Here is an 18,154-nt window from a genome sequence, read left to right on the forward strand (position 1 = left end):
ATAATATAATAGCATGGAACAATCAAAAATTATAGATACGTTGGAGACGTATCACCTATTAACCTAGAGCCCAGTGCCAGTTTCTGTTTTTTTTCCTTGTTTTTGAGATTTACAGAAAAGGAATACCAAACGGAGTCCAGTTGACTTGCCAATTTTTGACGATTTTTTATGGACCAAAAGAAGCCCCCGGAGTAAAAGAGTTGGGCCAGAAGAGTCCCGATCCATCCATGAGGTGGAGGGCGCTCCCTAACCCCTAGGCGCGCCCCCTATCTCGTGGATGACTCGGAGACCCCCCTGACGTGAGACCGACGCCAAAAATTCCTATAAATACAGAAACCCCTAGAAAGAAACCTAGATCGGGAGTTCCGCTGCCGCAAGCCTCTGTAGCCACCAAAAACCAATTGGGGCCCTATTTCGGCACCCTGCCGGAGGGGGGAATCATCACTGGTGGCCAGCTTGATCATCCCGACGCTCTCCATGACGAGGAGGGAGTAGTTCACCCTCGGGGCTGAGGGTATGTACATGTAGCTATGTGTTTGATCTCTCTCTCTCTCTCATGTTCTTGATTTGGCACGATCTTGATGTACCGCGAGCTTTGCTACTATAGTTGGATCTTATGATGTTTCTCCCCCTCTACTCTCTTGTAATGGATTGAGTTTTCCCTTCGAAGTTATCTTATCGGATTGAGTCTTTAAGGATTTGAGAACACTTGATGTATGTCTTACGTGGGATACCTGTGGTGACAATGGGGTATTCTATTGATTCACTTGATGTATGTTTTGGTGATCAACTTGCGGGTTCTGTGACCTTGTGAATCTATGCATAGGGGTTGGCACATGTTTTCGTCTTGACTCTCCGGTAGAAACTTTGGGGCACTCTTTGAAGTTCTTTGTGTTGGTTGAATAGATGAATCTGAGATTGTGTGATGCATATCGTATAATCATACCCGCGGATACTTGAAGTGACATTGGAGTATCTAGGTGACATTAGGGTTTTGGTTGATGTGTGTCTTAAGGTATTATTTTACTATGAACTCTAGGGCTGTTTGTGACACTTATAGGAATAGCCCAATGGATTGATCAGAAAGAATAACTTTGAGGTGGTTTCGTACCCTACAATAATCTCTTCGTTTGTTCTCCGCTATTAGTGACTTTGGAGTGACTCTTTTTTGCATGTTGAGGGATTATTATATGATCTAATTATGTTATCATTGTTGAGAGAACTTGCACTAGTGAAAGTATGAACCCTAGGCCTTGTTTCCTAGCATTGCAATACCGTTTCTGCTCACTTTTACCACTTGCTACCTTGCTGTTTTTATATTTTCATATTACAAATACCCATATCTACCATCCATATTGCACTTGTATCACCATCTCTTCGCCGAACTAGTGCACCTATACAATTTACCATTGTATTGGGTGTGTTGGGACACAAGAGACTCTTTATTATTTGGTTGCAGGGTTGTTTGAGAGAGACCATCTTCATCCTACGCCTCCCACGGATTGATAAACCTTAGGTCATCCACTTGAGGGAAATTTGCTACTGTCCTACAAACCACTGCACTTGGAGGCCCAACAACGTCTACAAGAAGAAGGTTGTGTAGTAGACATCAAGCTCTTTTCTGGCGCCGTTGTCGGGGAGGCTAGGTAAGCGGCACTAACACCCCGTCAACTAAGCTCTTTTCTGGCGCCGTTGTCGGGGAAGTTAGTGCTTGAAGGTATACTTTAGATCTTGCAATCGAATCTTTTTGTTTCTTGTTTTATCACTAGTTAGTCTATAAAAGAAAACTACAAAAAAATGGAGTTGAGGTTGCCTCATATGCTTCATCTTTTTAATGTCTTCCGTGAAAATAAGGATTCCGATAATTGTGCCAAAGTGTTAGAAGAAGAATGCAATAAAATGTTTGACATACAATATTTGAATGATGAGCATGATTGCAATATTGTTAGTATGAATTCCTTGAATATCCATGATGCTAATGATATGCAAAGCCACAATCTTGGGGATGCTATGTTTGATGAATATGATATTTTTAGTCCCCCAAGTTTTGATGAGAATATTTATTTTGATGATACATGCCTCCTATTTATGATGATTATATTGATGAATGTGCGTTTGGAAGAGTGTAAACTTTAGGAAGTAACGATCCCACTATTTTGGAGGGTGTTGAATCTTATTGTGATAATTATGAAAGTGGATTTGGAGAGGTCGTGACTTTATTTAGTGATGAATCCACTATTTCGGAAAAGGTTCCAATTGATTATGAGAACAAAGTTGCTATCTATGATGATTATTGTGATGACATGTATGCTATAAAGAATAATGGTAACCATGAAACTTGTCATCTTGATTTTAATTTTCAATTGGATTATGCCTCACATGATAGTTATTTTGTTGAGTTTGCTCCCACTACTATTCATGAGAAGAAATTCGCTTATGTGGAGAGTAATAAAATTTATATGCTTGGGGATCATGAAAAGAATGCTTTATGTGATGGTTATATTGTTGAATTCATTCATGACGCTACTGAAAATTATTATGAGGGAGGAATATATGCTTGTAGGAGTTGCAATAATATCAAGTTTCCTCTCTATGTGCTTAAAATCTTGAAGTTATGCTTGCTTTGCCTTCCTATGCTAGTTAATTATCGTTCCCATAAGTTGTTTGCTCATAAAATCCCTATGCATAGGAAGTGGGTTAGACATAAATGTGCTAGTTATATTCTTCATGATGCTCTCTTTATGTTTCAATTCTTATCTTTTATGCGAGCATCATTGAAATCATCATGCCTAGCTAAAAGGCATTAAAGAAAAGGGCTTGTTGGGAGACAACCCAATATTTACCCCTAATGTTTTTGTGTTTTCACATGATTAATCTACTATAGTAATCATGTTTTATAGCTTTTGTTTCAATAAAGTGCCAAGTAGAACCTTTGGGAAGACTTGGGTGAAAGTTAATGTGATCTTGCTGTAAAAAACAGAAACTTTGCGCTCACGAGATTAGCTGTCATTTTTTACAGAAGAGTGATTTTAAGTTGATTATTTTTGAAGAAGATTAATAGACAAATTCCTCAGGTCCACCAATTTATTTCAGAATTTTTGGAGTTACAGAAGTATTCGAGAGTTACATATTACTACAGACTTTTCTGTTTTTGATAGATTCTGTTTTCTATGTGTTGTTTGCTTATTTTGATGAATCTATGAGTAGTATCGGAGGGTATGAACCATAGAGAAGTTGGAATACAGTAGATATTACACCAATATGAATTTAGAATGAGTTCGCAACAGTACCTAAGTGGTGATTTATTTTCTTATACTAACGGAGCTTACGAGTTTTCTGTTGAGTTTTGTGTTGTGAAGTTTTCAAGTTCTGGGTAAAGATTCGATGGACTATGGAATAAGGAGTGACAAGAGCCTAAGCTTGAGGATGCCCAAGGCACCCCAAGGTAATATTAAAGGACAACCAAGAGCCTAAGCTTGGGGATTCCCCGGATGGCATCCCCTCTTTCGTCTCCGTTCATCGGTAACTTTACTTGGAGCTATATTTTTATTCACCACATGATATGTGTTTTGCTTGGAGCGTCATTTTATTTTATTTTGTTTTGCTTGCTGTTTAAATAAAATACCAAGATCTGAAATACTAAATGTTAGAGAGTCTTCACATAGTTGCGAAATTATTCGACTACTCATTGATCTTCACTTATATCTTTTGGAGTGGTTTGTCGTTTGCTCTAGTGCTTCACTTATATCTTTTAGAGCACGACGGTGGTTTTATTTTGAAGAAATAGATGAACTCTCATGCTTCACTTATATTATTTTGAGAGTCTTTTTAGAACAGCATGGTAATTTTCTTTGGTTATGAATTTAGTCCTAATATGATAGGCATCCGAGAGGGATATAATAAAAACTTTCATATAAAGTGCATTGAATACTATGAAAAGTTTGATTCCTTATGATTGTTTTGAGATATGAAGATGATGATATTAGAGTCATGCTAGTGGAGTGATTGTGAATTTGAGAAATACTTGTGTTGAGGTTTGTGACTCCCGTAGCATGCACGTATGGTGAACCGTTATGTAACGAAGTTGGAGCATGAGATATTTTTTTGATTGTCTTCCTTATGAGTGGCGGCCGGGGACGAGCGATGGTATTTTCCTACCAATCTATCCCCCTAGGAGCATGTGCGTAGTACTTTGTTTCGATAACTAATAGATTTTTGCAATAAGTATATGAGTTCTTTATGACTAATGTTGAGTCCATGGATTATACGCACTCTCACCCTTCCACCATTGCTAGCCTCTCTAGTACCGCGCAACTTTCGCCGGTACCATAAACCCACCATATACCTTCCTCAAAACAACCGCCATACCTACCTATTATGGCATTTCCATAGCCATTCCGAGATATATTGCCATGCAACTTTCCACCGTTCCGTTTATTATGACACGCTCCATCATTGTCATATTGCTTTGCATGATCATGTAGTTGACATCGTATTTGTGGCAAAGCCACCGTTCATAATTCTTTCATACATGTCACTCCTGATTCATTGCACATCCCGGTACACCGCCGGAGGCACTCATATAGAGTCATATTTTGTTCTGAGTTGTAATCCTTGAGTTGTAAATAAATAGAAGTGTGATGATCATCATTATTAGAGCCTTTTCCCGTGTGAGGAAAAAAGGAGGCCAAAGAAGCCAATGAAAAAAAGAGGCCAAAGAAGCCAAACAAAAAAATAAAATAATATGAGAGAAAAAGAGAGAAGGGGCAATGCTACTATCCTTTTTCCACACTTGTGCTTCAAAGTAGCACCATGATCTTCATGATAGAGAGTCTCTTATTTTGTCACTTTCATATACTAGTGGGAATTTTTGTTATAGAACTTGGCTTGTATATTCCAACGATGGGCTTCCTCAATGCCCTAGGTCTTGGTGAGCAAGCAAGTTGGATGCACACCCACTTTGTTTCTTTTGTTGAGATTTCATACATTTATAGCTCTAGTGCATCCGTTGCATGGCAATCCCTACTCACTCACATTGATATCTATTGATGGGCATCTCCATAGCCCGTTGATACGCCTAGTTGATGTGAGACTATCTTCTCCTTTTTGTCTTCTCCACAATCACCATTCTATGCCACCTATAGTGTTATGTCCATGGCTCACGCTCATGTATTGCGTGAAAATTGAAAAGGTTTGAGAATACTAAAGTATGAAACAATTGCTTGGCTTGTCATCGGGGTTGTGCATGATTTGAATATTTTGTGTGATGAAGATGGAGCATAGCCAGACTATATGAATTTGTAGGGATAAACTTTCTTTGGCCATGTTATTTTGAGAAGACATAATTGCTTTGTTAGTATGCTTGAAGTATTATTATTTTTATGTCAATATTAAACTTTTGTCCTTGAATCTTTTGGATTTGAACATTCATGCCACAATAAAGAAAATTACATTGATAATTATGTTAGGTAGCATTCCACATCAAAAATTCTGTTTTTATCATTTACCTACTCGAGGATGAGCAGGAATTAAGCTTGGGGATGCTTGATACGTCTCCAACGTATCTATAATTTTTGATTGTTCCATGCTATTATATTATCCATCTTGGACGTTTTATATGCATTTATATGTTGTTTTATATGATTTTTTGGACTAACCTATTAACCTAGAGCCCAGTGCCAGTTTATGTTTTTTCCTTGTTTTTGAGTTTTACAGAAAAGGAATACCAAACGGAGTCCAATTGACGTGCCAATTTTTGATGATTTTTTATGGACCAAAAGAAGCCCCCAGAGTAAAAGAGTTGGGCCAGAAGAGTCCTGAGCCATCCACGAGGGTGGAGGGTGCGCCCCCTATCTCGTGGATGACTCGAAGACCCCCTGACGTGAGACCGACGCCAAAAATTCCTATAAATACAGAAACCCGCAGAAAGAAACCTAGATCCTCAGTTCCGCCGCTGCAAGCCTCTATAGCTACCAAAAACCAATCGGGACCCTGTTCCGGCACCCTGCCCGAGGGGGAATCATCACCGGTGGCCATCTTCATCATACTGGCGCTCTCCATGACGAGGAGGGAGTAGTTCACCCTCGGGGCTGAGGGTATGTACCAGTAGCTATGTGTTTGATCTCTCTCTCTCGTGTTCTTGATTTGGCACAATCTTGATGTACCGCGAGCTTTGCTACTATAGTTGGATCTTATGATGTTTGTCCTCCTCTACTCTCTTGTAATGGATTCAGTTTTCCCTTCGAAGTTATCTTATCGGATTGAGTCTTTAAGGATTTGAGAACACTTGATGTATGTCTTGCGTGGGATACCCGTGGTGACAATGGGGTATTCTATTGATTCACTTGATGTATGTTTTGGTGATCAACTTGCGGGTTCCGTGACCTTGGGAATCTATGCATAGGGGTTGGCACACGTTTTCGTCTTGACTCTCCGGTAGAAACTTTGGGGCACTCTTTGAAGTTCTTTGTGTTGGTTGAATAGATGAATCTGAGATTGTGTGATGCATATCGTATAATCATACCCGCGGATATTTGAGGTGACATTGGAGTATCTAGGTGACATTAGGGTTTTCGTTGATGTGTGTCTTAAGGTGTTATTTTACTACGAACTCTAGGGTTGTTTGTGACACTTATAGGAATAGCCCATTGGATTGATCGGAAAGAATAACTTTGAGGTGGTTTCGTACCCTACAATAATCTCTTCGTTTGTTCTCCACTATTAGTGACTTTGGAGTGACTCTTTGTTGCATGTTGAGGGATTGTTATATGATCTAATTATGTTATCATTGTTGAGAGAACTTGCACTAGTGAAAGTATGAACCTAGGCCTTGTTTCCTAGCATTGCAATACCGTTTCTGCTCACTTTTACCACTTACTACCTTGCTGTTTTTATATTTTCAGATTACAGATACCCATATCTACCATCCATATTGCACTTGTATCACCATCCCTTCACCGAACTAGTGCACCTATACAATTTACCATTGTATTGGGTGTGTTGGGACACAAGAGACTCTTTGTTATTTGGTTGCAGGGTTGCTTGAGAGAGACCATCTTCATCCTACGCCTCCCACGGATGGATAAACCTTAGGTCATCCACTTGAGGGAAATTTGCTACTGTCCTACAAACCTCTGCACTTGGAGGCCCAACAATGTCTATAAGAAGAAGATTGTGTAGTAGACATCATGCACCGCTAGGTGTGCCACCCCCTCCAGCAACTGTGGACATTGTGAATGATTGGCAGTCGCATGTTGATGACTACTCGATAGTTCAGTGTGCCATGCTTTATGGCTTAGAATCGGGACTTCAAAGACATTTTGAATGTCATGGAGCATATGAGATGTTCCAGGAGTTGAAGTTAATATGTCAAGCAAATGCCCGAGTTAAGAGATATGAAGTCTCCAACAAGTTCTATAGCTGCAAGTTGGAGGAGAATAGTTCTTCAATCACTGCGACCAAGCTATAAAGGCTTCGTGATGAACTATAATATACAAGGGATGGAGAAGACTATTCCTGAGCTCTTCGCAATGCTCAAAGCTGCGGAGGTAGAAATCAAGAAGGAGCATCAAGTGTTGATGGTTAACAAGACCACTAGTTTCAAGAAAAAGGGCAAAGGAAAGAAGGGGAACTTCAAGAAGAATGGCAAGCAAGTTGACACTCCCGGGAAGAAGCCCAAGTCTGGACCTAAGCCTGAAACTGAGTGCTTCTACTGCAAAAGGATTGGTCACTGGAAGCGGAACTACCCCAAGTATTTGGCGGATAAGAAGGATGGCAAAGTGAACAAAGGTATATTTGATATACATGTTATTGATGTGTACCTTACTAATGCTCGTAGTAGTGCCTGGGTATTTGACACCGGTTTGGTTGCTCATATTTGTAACTCGAAACAGGGGCTACGGATTAAATGAAGATTGGCTAAGGACGAGGTGATGATGTGAATCGGGAATGGTTCCAAGGTCGATGTGATCGCCATCGGCACGCTACCTCTACATCTACCTTCGGGATTAGTTTTAGACCTGAATAATTGTTATTTGATGCCAGCGTTGAGCATGAACATTATATCTGGATCTTGTTTAATGCGAGACAGTTATTCATTTAAATCAGAGAATAATGGTTGTTCTATTTATATGAGTAATATCTTTTATGGTCATGCACCCTTGAAGAGTGGTCTATTTTTGTTGAATCTCGATTGTGGTGATGCACATATTCATAATGTTGATGCCAAAAGATGCAAAGTTGATAATGATAGTGCAACATATTTGTGGCACTGCCGTTTAGGTCATATTGGTATAAAGCACATGAAGAAACTCCAAGCAGATGGATTTTTGGAATCACTTGATTATGAATCATTTGATGCTTGCGAACCATGCCTCATGGGCAAGATGACTAAAACTCCGTTCTCCGGAACAATGGAGCGATCTACTGACTTATTGGAAATAATACATACCGATGTATGCGGTCCAATGAGTGTTGAGGCTCGCGGCGGGTATCGTTATTTTCTGACCTTCACAGATGATTTGAGCAGATATGGGTATATCTACTTCATAAAACAAAAGTCTGAAACATTTGAAAAGTTCAAAGAATTTCAGAGTGAAGTGGAGAATCATCGTAACAAGAAAATAAAGTTTCTACGATTTGATCACGGAGGCGAATATTTGAGTTATGAGTTTGGCCTTCATTTAAAAAAATGTGGAATAGTTTCACAACTCACGCCACCTAGAACACCACAACGTAATGGTGTGTCTGAACATCGTAACCGTACTTTATTAGATATGGTGCGATCTATGATGTCTCTTACCGATTTACCGCTATCGTTTTGGGTTATGCATTAGAGACAGCTGCATTCACTTTAAATAGGGCACCATCTAAATCCGTTGAGACGACACCGTATGAACTATGGTTTGGCAAGAAACCTAAGTTGTCGTTTCTTAAAGTTTGGGGTTGCGATGCTTATGTGAAAAAGCTTCAGCCTAATAAGCTCGAACCCAAATCGGAGAAGTGCGTCTTCATAGGATACCCAAAAGAAACTGTTGGGTACACCTTCTATCACAGATCCGAAGGCAAGATATTTGTTGCTAAGAATGGATCCTTTCTAGTGAAGGAGTTTCTCTCAAAATAAGTGAGTGGGAGGAAAGTAGAACTTGATGAGGTAATTGTACCTTCTCTTGAATTGGAAAGTAGTTCATCACAGAAATCAGTTCCAGTGATGCCTACACCAATTAGTGAGGAAGCTAATGATAATGATCATGAAACTTCAGATCAAGATACTACCGAACCTCGTAGGTCAACCAGAGCACGTTCCGCACCAGAGTGGTATGGTAATCCTGTTCCGGAAGTCATGTTACTAGACCATGACGAACCTACGAACTACGAGGAAGCGATGATGAGAACAGATTCCGCAAAATGGCTTGAGGCCATGAAATGTGAGATGGGATCCATGTATGAGAACAAAGTATGGACTTTGGTGGACTTTCCCGATGATCGGCAAGCCATAGAGAACAAATGGATCTTTAAGAAGAAGACTGATGCTGATGGTAATGTTACTGTCTACAAAGCTCGACTTGTCGCAAAAGGTTTTCGACAAGTTCAAGGAGTTGACTACGATGAGACCTTCTCACCCGTAGCGATGCTTAAGTCTGTCCGAATCATGTTAGCAATTGCGCATTTTATGATTATGAAATCTGGCAAATGGATGTCAAAACTGCATTCCTTAATGGATTTCTTAAAGAAGAGTTGTATATGATGCAACCAGAAGGTTTTGTCGATCCTAAAGGTGCTAACAAAGTGTGCAACCTCCAGTGATCCATTTATGGACTGGTACAAGCCTCTCGGACTTGGAATATACGCTTTGATGAGGTGATCAAAGCATATGGTTTTATACAGACTTTTGGAGAAGTCTGTATTTACAAGAAAGTGAGTGGGAGCTCTATAGCATTTCTAATATTATATGTGGATGACATATTATTGATTGGAAATGATATAGAATTTCTGGATAGCATAAAAGGATACTTGAATAAGAGTTTTTCAATGAAAGACCTCGGTGAAGCTGCTTATATATTGGGCATCAAGATCTATATAGATAGATCAAGACGCTTAATTGGACTTTCACAAAGCACATACCTTGATAAAGTTTTGAAGAAGTTCAAAATGGATCAGTCAAAGAAAGGGTTCTTGCCTGTGTTACAAGGTGTGAAGTTGAGTCAGACTCAATGCCCGATCACCGTGGAAGATAGAGAGAAAATGAAAGTCATTCCCTATGCTTAAGCCATTGGTTCTATCATGCATGCTATGTTGTGTACCAGACCTGATGTGTGCCTTGCTATTAGTATAGTAGGGAGGTACCAAAGTAATCCAGGAGTGGATCACTAGACAGTGGTCAAGAACATCCTGAAGTACCTGAAAAGGACTAAGGATATGTTTCTCGTTTATGGAGGTGACAAAGAGCTCGTTGTAAATGGTTACGTCGATGCTAGCTTTGACACTGATTCGGATGACTCTAAGTCACAAACCGGATACGTATTTATATTGAATGGTGGAGCTGTCAGTTGGTGCAGTTCCAAGCAAAGCATCGTGGCGGGATCTACGTGTGAAGTGGAGTACATAGCTGCTTCGGAAGCAGCGAATGAAGGAGTCTGGATGAAGGAGTTCATATCCGATCTAGGTGTAATACCTAGTGCATCGGGTCCAATGAAAATCTTTTGTGACAATACTGGAGCAATAGCCTTGGCGAAGGAATCCAGATTTCACAAAAGAACCAAACACATCAAGAGACGCTTCAACTCCATCCATGATCAAGTCAAGGAGGGAGACATAGAGATTTGCAAAATAACTATGGGTCTGAATGTGGCAGACCCGTTGACTAAGCCTCTTCCACGAGCAAAACATGATCAGCACCAAGACTCCATGGGTGTTAGAATCATTACAATGTAATCTAGATTATTGACTCTAGTGCAAGTGGGAGACTGAAGGAAATATGCCCTAGAGGCAATAATAAAGTTGTTAGTTATATTTCCTTATATCATGATAAATATCTATTATTCATGCTATAATTGTATTAACCGGAAACTCGATACATGTGTGGATACATAGACAAAACAGTGTCCCTAGTAAAGCCTCTAATAGACTAGCTCGTTAATCAAAGATGGTTAAGTTTCCTAACCATAGACATGTATTGTCATTTGATGAATGGGATCACATCATTAGGAGAATGATGTGATGGACAAGACCCATTCGTTAGCTTAGCATAATGATCGTTAAGTTTTATTGCTATTGCTTTCTTCATGACTTATACATGTTCCTTTGACTATGAGATTATGCAACTCCCGAATACCGGAGGAATACCTTGTGTGCTATCAAACGTCACAACGTAAAAGGGTGATTATAAAGATGCTCTACAGGTATCTCCGAAGGTGTTTTGTTGGGTTGGCATAGATCGAGATCAGGATTTGTCACTCCGAGTATCGGAGAGGTATCTCTGGGCCCTCTTGGTAATGCACATCATAATAAGCCTTGCAATCAATGTGATTAATGAGTTAGTTGCGGGATGATGCATTACGGAATGAGGAAAGAGACTTGCCGGTAATGAGATTGAACTAGTTATGTGGATACTGACGATCGAATCTCGGGCAAGTAACATACCGATGACAAAGGGAATACTGTATGTTGTCATAACGGTTCGACCGATAAAAATCTTCGTAGAATATGTGGGAACCAATATGATCATCTAGGTTCCGCTATTGGTTATTGACCGGAGAGGTGTCTCGGTCATGTGTACATAGTTCTCGAACCCGTAGGGTCCGCACGCTTAACATTCGATGACTATTTGTATTATGAGTTATGTGTTTTGGTGACCGAAGATTGTTCGGAGTCCCGGATGAGATCACGGACATGACGATGAGTCTCGAAATGGTCGAGAGGTAAATATTGATATATTGGATGATAGTATTCAGACACCAGAATGGTTCCAGAGTGTTTCGGGTATTTATCGGAGTACAGGGAGGTTACCGGAAACCCCGGTGGAAGTAATGCGCCACATGGGCCATAGGGGAGAGGCAAGGCAGCCCACGAGGGGATGGCGTGCGCCCCCTCATGAGGAGTCCGAATGGGACAAGGGAAGGGGGCGCGGCCCCCTTTCCTTCTCCTACTCCCTCTCCTTTCCCCTTTCCCTCTCCGGTAAAAGGAAGGGGGTCCGAATTGAACTTGGAGTCCTAGTAGGACTCCCCCACTTGGGGTGCGCCCTGGCCGGCCTCCTCCCCTCTCCTCCTTTATATACGGGGGCGGGGGCACCTCTAGGGATAACATCAATTGTTCTTAGCCGTGTGCGGTGCCCCCCTCCACCGTTTACTCCTCCAGTCATATTTTCGTAGTGCTTAGGCGAAGCCCTGCGCGGACCACTTCATCACTGTCACCACGCCATCACGCTGACGAAACTCTCCCTCGACACTTTGCTGGATCAAGAGTTCGAGGGACGTCATCGAGTTGAACGTGTGCATAACTCGGAGGTGCCGTACGTTCGGTACTTGATCGGTTGGATCGCGAAGACGTTCGACTACATCAACTGTGTTAAACTAACGCTTCTGCTTTTGGTCTACGAGGGTACGTGGACACACTCTCCCCCTCTCGTTGCTATGCATCTCGTAGATAGATCTTGCGTGAGCGTAGAATTTTTTTGAAATTGCATGCTACGTTCCCCAACAAGACCCACCATGCATGTTCGTTGCTGCGCGAGGCGACCGGCTCAAGCGTTCCGCCGGCGGACCGTTTTACGTTTTCCCATAATTTATGTTAAAGATTGACTCAAAATCCTAGAGGACCCAATAAGTCAAGACGAAGGGAGTACAAGTAACAAGTTAATGAAAACTGACAATTACTTTTTCACCCGCAAAAAGAATGAAAACTGATAAGGTTAGCGTGCTTTGATGCGCTGAAGAATCACGACATTGATTCTCCCTAATGTTTGAATAAATAAAAAATTGAAGCATATCTACATGTATGATTTCCAAATGGAAAGACATATATGAAATTTGGAAGCTCTAATCTTCTCAAACAAAAGTTGAAACAATAAAAAAACAGCAAACTGCTACGATTAATCGGGGGTGCACTAATAAGACAACAGTAACCGTGGAGATATGCCGAAAACCAAATGTGGCCCTATAAAATAAATCTGAAGACATTTTCAGATAATACCTTAGCATCACTGCACTCAAAGAACCGTCTGTGGCCCTATTATATCCTTATTGTATGACCAACTGAGCGAGAACGTCAGAATGCAAGACGCGGAAGAAAAATATTTCAGATAAACAGAAATACTCGCATCAACACCGGCAAAAAACAATTACTAGTAAAAATTCTTGTCAACGAGGTAAATGACGCCCGTGATTTGCAGTGCCCTTGTCGAGGCGATCCTGAGGCGATCGCCATGCAACTTTGAATCAGCCGATCCGGTGAATGATCCACGAGAAATTGAGAGGAAAGAGAAGAGATTTGTTCGCCCATGGAGTGCCCATGTGGATTCAGATCCGCTGGGATTACGGGAGAGGTGGATCAAGACGAGGGAGTCGGTGCGCAGGTACGCTGAAAAGAGGAAGGCATCCCCGAAACATCGACAGGAAAGCGGAGGGAATCATTCAGTTATCTCAGACGAGGGATTTGACAGGATTCGAGGCAAAGTCCAGCAAATGAGATCTGATCTGCATTACAAGCTTATGGAAGGAGATCATAAGAGAGAGGAAAGAGACCACGAGGTTTTCCATATAGCAGATCTGCCGGATAAAGGAGGAGGTACGCTGCCATATAAGGAGGATCCAAAGATGCCTGCAAGGGAAGACGATCGCGTCTTGTCCGAGTCTATTGATCTGATACCATCAAAGGGGTGATACCATCTGGGCTATTAAGAGGAGGATCGAGGGATTGAGACACCCACCATAGTCCATTCAAACCCCCACCAAAGACCAACCAGCAACTATGGCGGACAAACCCCACCGTGAGGGAAAGGAGCCCATGGAGCAATTCGGCAAGCTGGAGGTGATCGGCAAGAGCAAGCTGGTTTCAAGGCCGCTGTTATGCGGTGGCTCCTCGAGGGGGAGCGGTGACCCGTATCGCACCCCCTTGGGTCAAGGAGGAGCGGTGCCTCATGGCTCCAGGACGGCGGGCAGAGGTGCTGTCACCCCTGCATTCTCGGTCGCCCTGGAGAAGAAGGCTCCAAATGTGGTGCAACTGAACCTGTCCAAGGAGAGGGCGGCCATGCACACGAGATGGATAGATGTCGGGCTGTTCTTCTCGGTGCAGCTTTTCAGCATCGGGGGACTGTTCAAGGAGCTCAAGAGCAAGTGGGGTCTGAGGGGGCGACTCATTCACTCGCCTCTAAAGAACAACTGTTTCCTCCTCGAGTTCGAGCACGAAGGCGACCTGAGGTTCATCCTCCGGAATGGCCCATGGACACACCGCGGCGATGCATTCCTGGTGACCGCGGTGGACGGGAGCATTAGGCCCAGTGATGTGAAGATCGCGCACATGTCGATTTGGGTTCACAGCTATGATGCTCCCCCGATCATGCTCTCTGAACCGGTGGCTCGCGAGATCGATGGCAGGCTAGGTGAAGTGCTTGAAGTGCATACGGACAGAGAAGGTAATATCTGGGGTGACTTCCTAAGAATCCTTATTAACCATGATGTTGATGAACCCCTCTCTAGCACCTTAGAGTCTCATGATTTTGCTGAAAATGAGGTGTTCTTCCTAGATGTCAAGTACGAGAGGGTACCCCGTTTCTGTAGCTTCTGTGGCTTCCTTGGTCATAGCCAGCGCGATTGTAAGCTACCCGTAGACCTCCAAAAGATGAGGTTCACGACAGCATTACGCGCTTCTCCGTTTAAGCATAGTAATGGTAGGGATAGCTTTGCAAACCATGGCACCAGCAACGCATGGTGAATCCTGCACTTCGGCTCGGAGGCCGGGTGTGGGACAAGAGCAAATCCAGGAAGGAGTGCAGAAATGACCAGGGTGGACATACCTGAGGAGGTGCTGATGGACCCGGTGGTGCAGGCTGCGATTGCAGCTGTTAGTGTAATCAAGCTTGGGCCTGAGGAAAACGGGATAGAGGAGGCCCCTTCATCAAAGCTTGGTCTGGAGGAAGAAGGGTCGAACACCAACAAAACCCCTACCTCGGACCGTAGCCCTGCTGCGATCGGTGTGGGGGTCTTCAACAACAATTCCCCTCCACCATCGCCCTCTGATGATCATGCAACAAACTTTGGTCAGGGATCTAGGGGATCGAGCTTAGAAGCCCCTATGGGCTTTGGGCCTATCCCGCTCTACCGCTCTGGGCTGGCGGCTGTCCCTACACCACATCAGGCGCCGCCAGCATCCCAGACCGTTCCAACGCTGTCCGACCCCTTGACCATGGTGGGGACTGACAGGGCTCCTGCAAAAGGAATACCGGTCGGCGGAACTGAAGTTCAGATGCAGAATGGAAGAGAGGACGTGGTTCAGGTCAGGGATTTGGAGGAGGAAATAGGAGAGAGGGGTAAGGTGTTAGGCAAACATGCTGATCGTGAAACAAGGGATGGGAAAAACACAAGAGCAACGGTGAGGAGGAGGGTGAGATGAAAAAGAAAGCAAGAGGTGGATCAGATGATGCAGGAGATGGTGGCACCGGAGAGTATGGTCGATAGGAAGCAACCGGTCAAGGGGCTGCCGGTACACTGACGGGCGCTAATGGCGGTGCCCGTCAGGGGCCATGACGGTATTAAGTTGGAACTGCCGGGGTCTTGGGCAGCCCCGGACAGTTCAAGAGCTCGTGTGCCTAGTGCACACATACAAGCCTAAGCTTGTGTTCCTCTCTGAAACGCGGCAGAGCAATGCGTACGTCAATAAGCTAAGATGAAGGCTTGGCCTCAAATATTGTATTGCACAACCCGGTATAGGTAAAAGTGCCGGTATTGCGCTCTTCTATGATGATAGTGTTGATATAATAAAGCTTGCCGTTGGCCCGAGGTATATTGATGTGTTAGTTCGTTTGACTCCCAATGGGTTGCAGTGGAGGGGTACCTTTGTCTACGGAGAACCGAAAGCCCATGAAAGATACCTTATGTGGGAACTTATGAGAAGAATAAAAGATAACTCAAAGGCCCCGTGGTTGATGGTGGGGGATTTTAATGAAACGATGTGGCAATCCGAGCACCTATCAACCACTAAATGGTCGGAAAGATATATGGAGAATTTTAGAAGAGTTCTCTCTGATTGCAGTCTGTTTGATCTTGGGTTCAAAGGGCCAGTTTGGACATACAATAATAAACAAGAGGGGAGGAAGAACATGTGTGCGAGATTGGACAGAGGGGTTGCTTCAGCGAGCTGGTCAGATCACTTTAGAGAAGCTACGGTCGAACACATTTGTTCGAGTCATTCTGATCACCTACCGGTCCTCATCAGATGTGGGAAGAGGAAAGAGTGGAGACCTGTAGGATCAAAACCTTCCCACCCCTTTCGCTACGAACATATGTGGGAACAAGTGGAGTCGCTGCAGAGAACGATCGAGGAGGGGTGGAGAGGTTCAGGCGAAGCTACAAACCTACAGGATGTGGGTGCAAAAATCAGTAATATGGAGCATGTACTGAGGACGTGGGCTGAGAGGGACTTTGGATCAGTTCTAAAGAAAACTGCTGAATTCAGAAGAAAGTTGAGCATCTTGTGGAGCTCTCCTAATTCGGCCGAGAATCAACAGAAGATCAAGAGGTGTGAGGCAGAACTGGACGAAATTCTTTTGCAGGAAGAACTGATGTGGAGACAGCGATCACGGGTAACTTACTTGCGCGAAGGGGATCGCAATACCAAATGGTTTCAAAGGAAAGCAACATGGAGGATGAAGAAAAATGAGATTAGCAGATTGTTAGACAGTAGTGGAGTGTGGAAAGAGGACAAAGAGGGGATACAAGATATCACGAGAAGCTTCTTTCAAAACCTATATGAAAAGGAACATGGGGTAGAGCCACAGGCTGTGTTAAATTTGGTGGAAACAAAGGTTACGGAGGAGATGAATTCAGCTCTAACAAAGCCCTTCACTGAGAAAGAAGTGACTGACTCCTTGTTTCAGATTGGACTTTTGAAAGCTCCAGGCCCGGATGGTTTACTAGCTAGGTTCTATCAGAGAAATTGGGAGTCTTGCGAGATGACGTGGTCAGGGGCGTTCTAAGTTTTTTCGAGAGGGGAGTTATGCCTGAAGGTATCAATGATACTGTATCGTGCTTATTCCTAAAGGCAAAGACCCAAGTCACTCAAGGACTATCGACCCATTAGCCTATGCAACGTAATTTACAAGGTGATTTCAAAGTGCCTAGTCAACCGCTTACGACCATTCTTGGACGGGATTATTTCTGAAACTCAAAGTGCTTTCGTTCCCGGACGCATGATCACCGACAATGCCACTATTGCATTCGAGTGCTTCCATAAGATTCAGCATAGCAGAAATAAACACGACACATATTGCGCGTACAAGTTGGACTTGGCAAAAGCGTATGACGGGGTTGACTGGAATTTTCTTGAAGGGGTCCTGTTAAAGTTGGGTTTCAACCAGAAGTGGACAGCCTGGGTTATGGAGTGTGTCCGCTCAGTGAAATACTCAGTTAGGTGTAACGGAGAGCTTTTGGATCAATTCATACCAACTAGAGGGCTACGACAGGGTGACCCCTCAGTCCATATCTATTCCTTTTCGTAGCTGATGGTCTGGTTGCCCTCATGAACAAGAAGATAAGAGATGGCAAGCTGACACCAGTTAAAATCGCAAGGAACAACCCGGGAATTTCAAATCTCCTTTTCCTTGATGATAATTTGATCTTCAAAGCCACAGTGGAGCAGGCACGAGCTATGAAAGAGGTGCTAGTTACCTTTCAGAATGGCACGGGGCAATTGTTAAGCGAGAGTAAATGCTCCTTGCTCTTTAGTGAGCAATGCCCGGAAGGGACTAGGGAAGAAATTAAGAATGTATTGGGAGTGGTATCTGCTTTGTTTGAGAGTAAGTATTTGGGATTGCCGACACCGGAAGGAAGAATGAAGGATGAAAATTTCCAACCGATCTTGGATAGATTTGCAAAGAGATGTAGTGATTGGTCAGGGAGGTTCATGGCCTATGCCGCAAAGGACGTACATGTCAAATATGTCG

The 18,154-nt window shown here is 43.1% G+C and overlaps 1 protein-coding gene across 1 annotated transcript; it reads left to right on the forward strand.

Annotated features, from left to right (window-relative positions):
- Nucleotides 1-15,736: 15,736 nt before the first annotated feature.
- On the forward strand, nucleotides 15,737-17,188 carry LOC141041027 (uncharacterized). Its single transcript, XM_073507138.1, has 2 exons — nucleotides 15,737-15,861; nucleotides 16,429-17,188. Exons 1-2 carry the CDS (start codon nucleotides 15,737-15,739, stop codon nucleotides 17,186-17,188), a joined length of 885 nt encoding a protein of 294 aa, XP_073363239.1.
- The last annotated feature ends 966 nt before the right edge of the window (nucleotides 17,189-18,154 follow it).

Source organism: Aegilops tauschii, chromosome 2, assembly GCF_002575655.3.
Source record: "Aegilops tauschii subsp. strangulata cultivar AL8/78 chromosome 2, Aet v6.0, whole genome shotgun sequence".
Taxonomy (NCBI): Eukaryota; Viridiplantae; Streptophyta; class Magnoliopsida; order Poales; family Poaceae; genus Aegilops; species Aegilops tauschii.

What these genes read in the sequence shown, in the direction of transcription:
- LOC141041027 (XM_073507138.1), top strand. Translation starts at nt 15,737, where the DNA reads ATGACGGTATTAAGTTGGAACTGCCGGGGTCTTGGGCAGCCCCGGACA. An exon ending in GAAACGCGGCAGAGCAATGC is followed by an intron (nt 15,862 to 16,428) that starts GTACGTCAATAA and finishes GGTCCTCATCAG; the next exon opens with ATGTGGGAAGAGGAAAGAGT.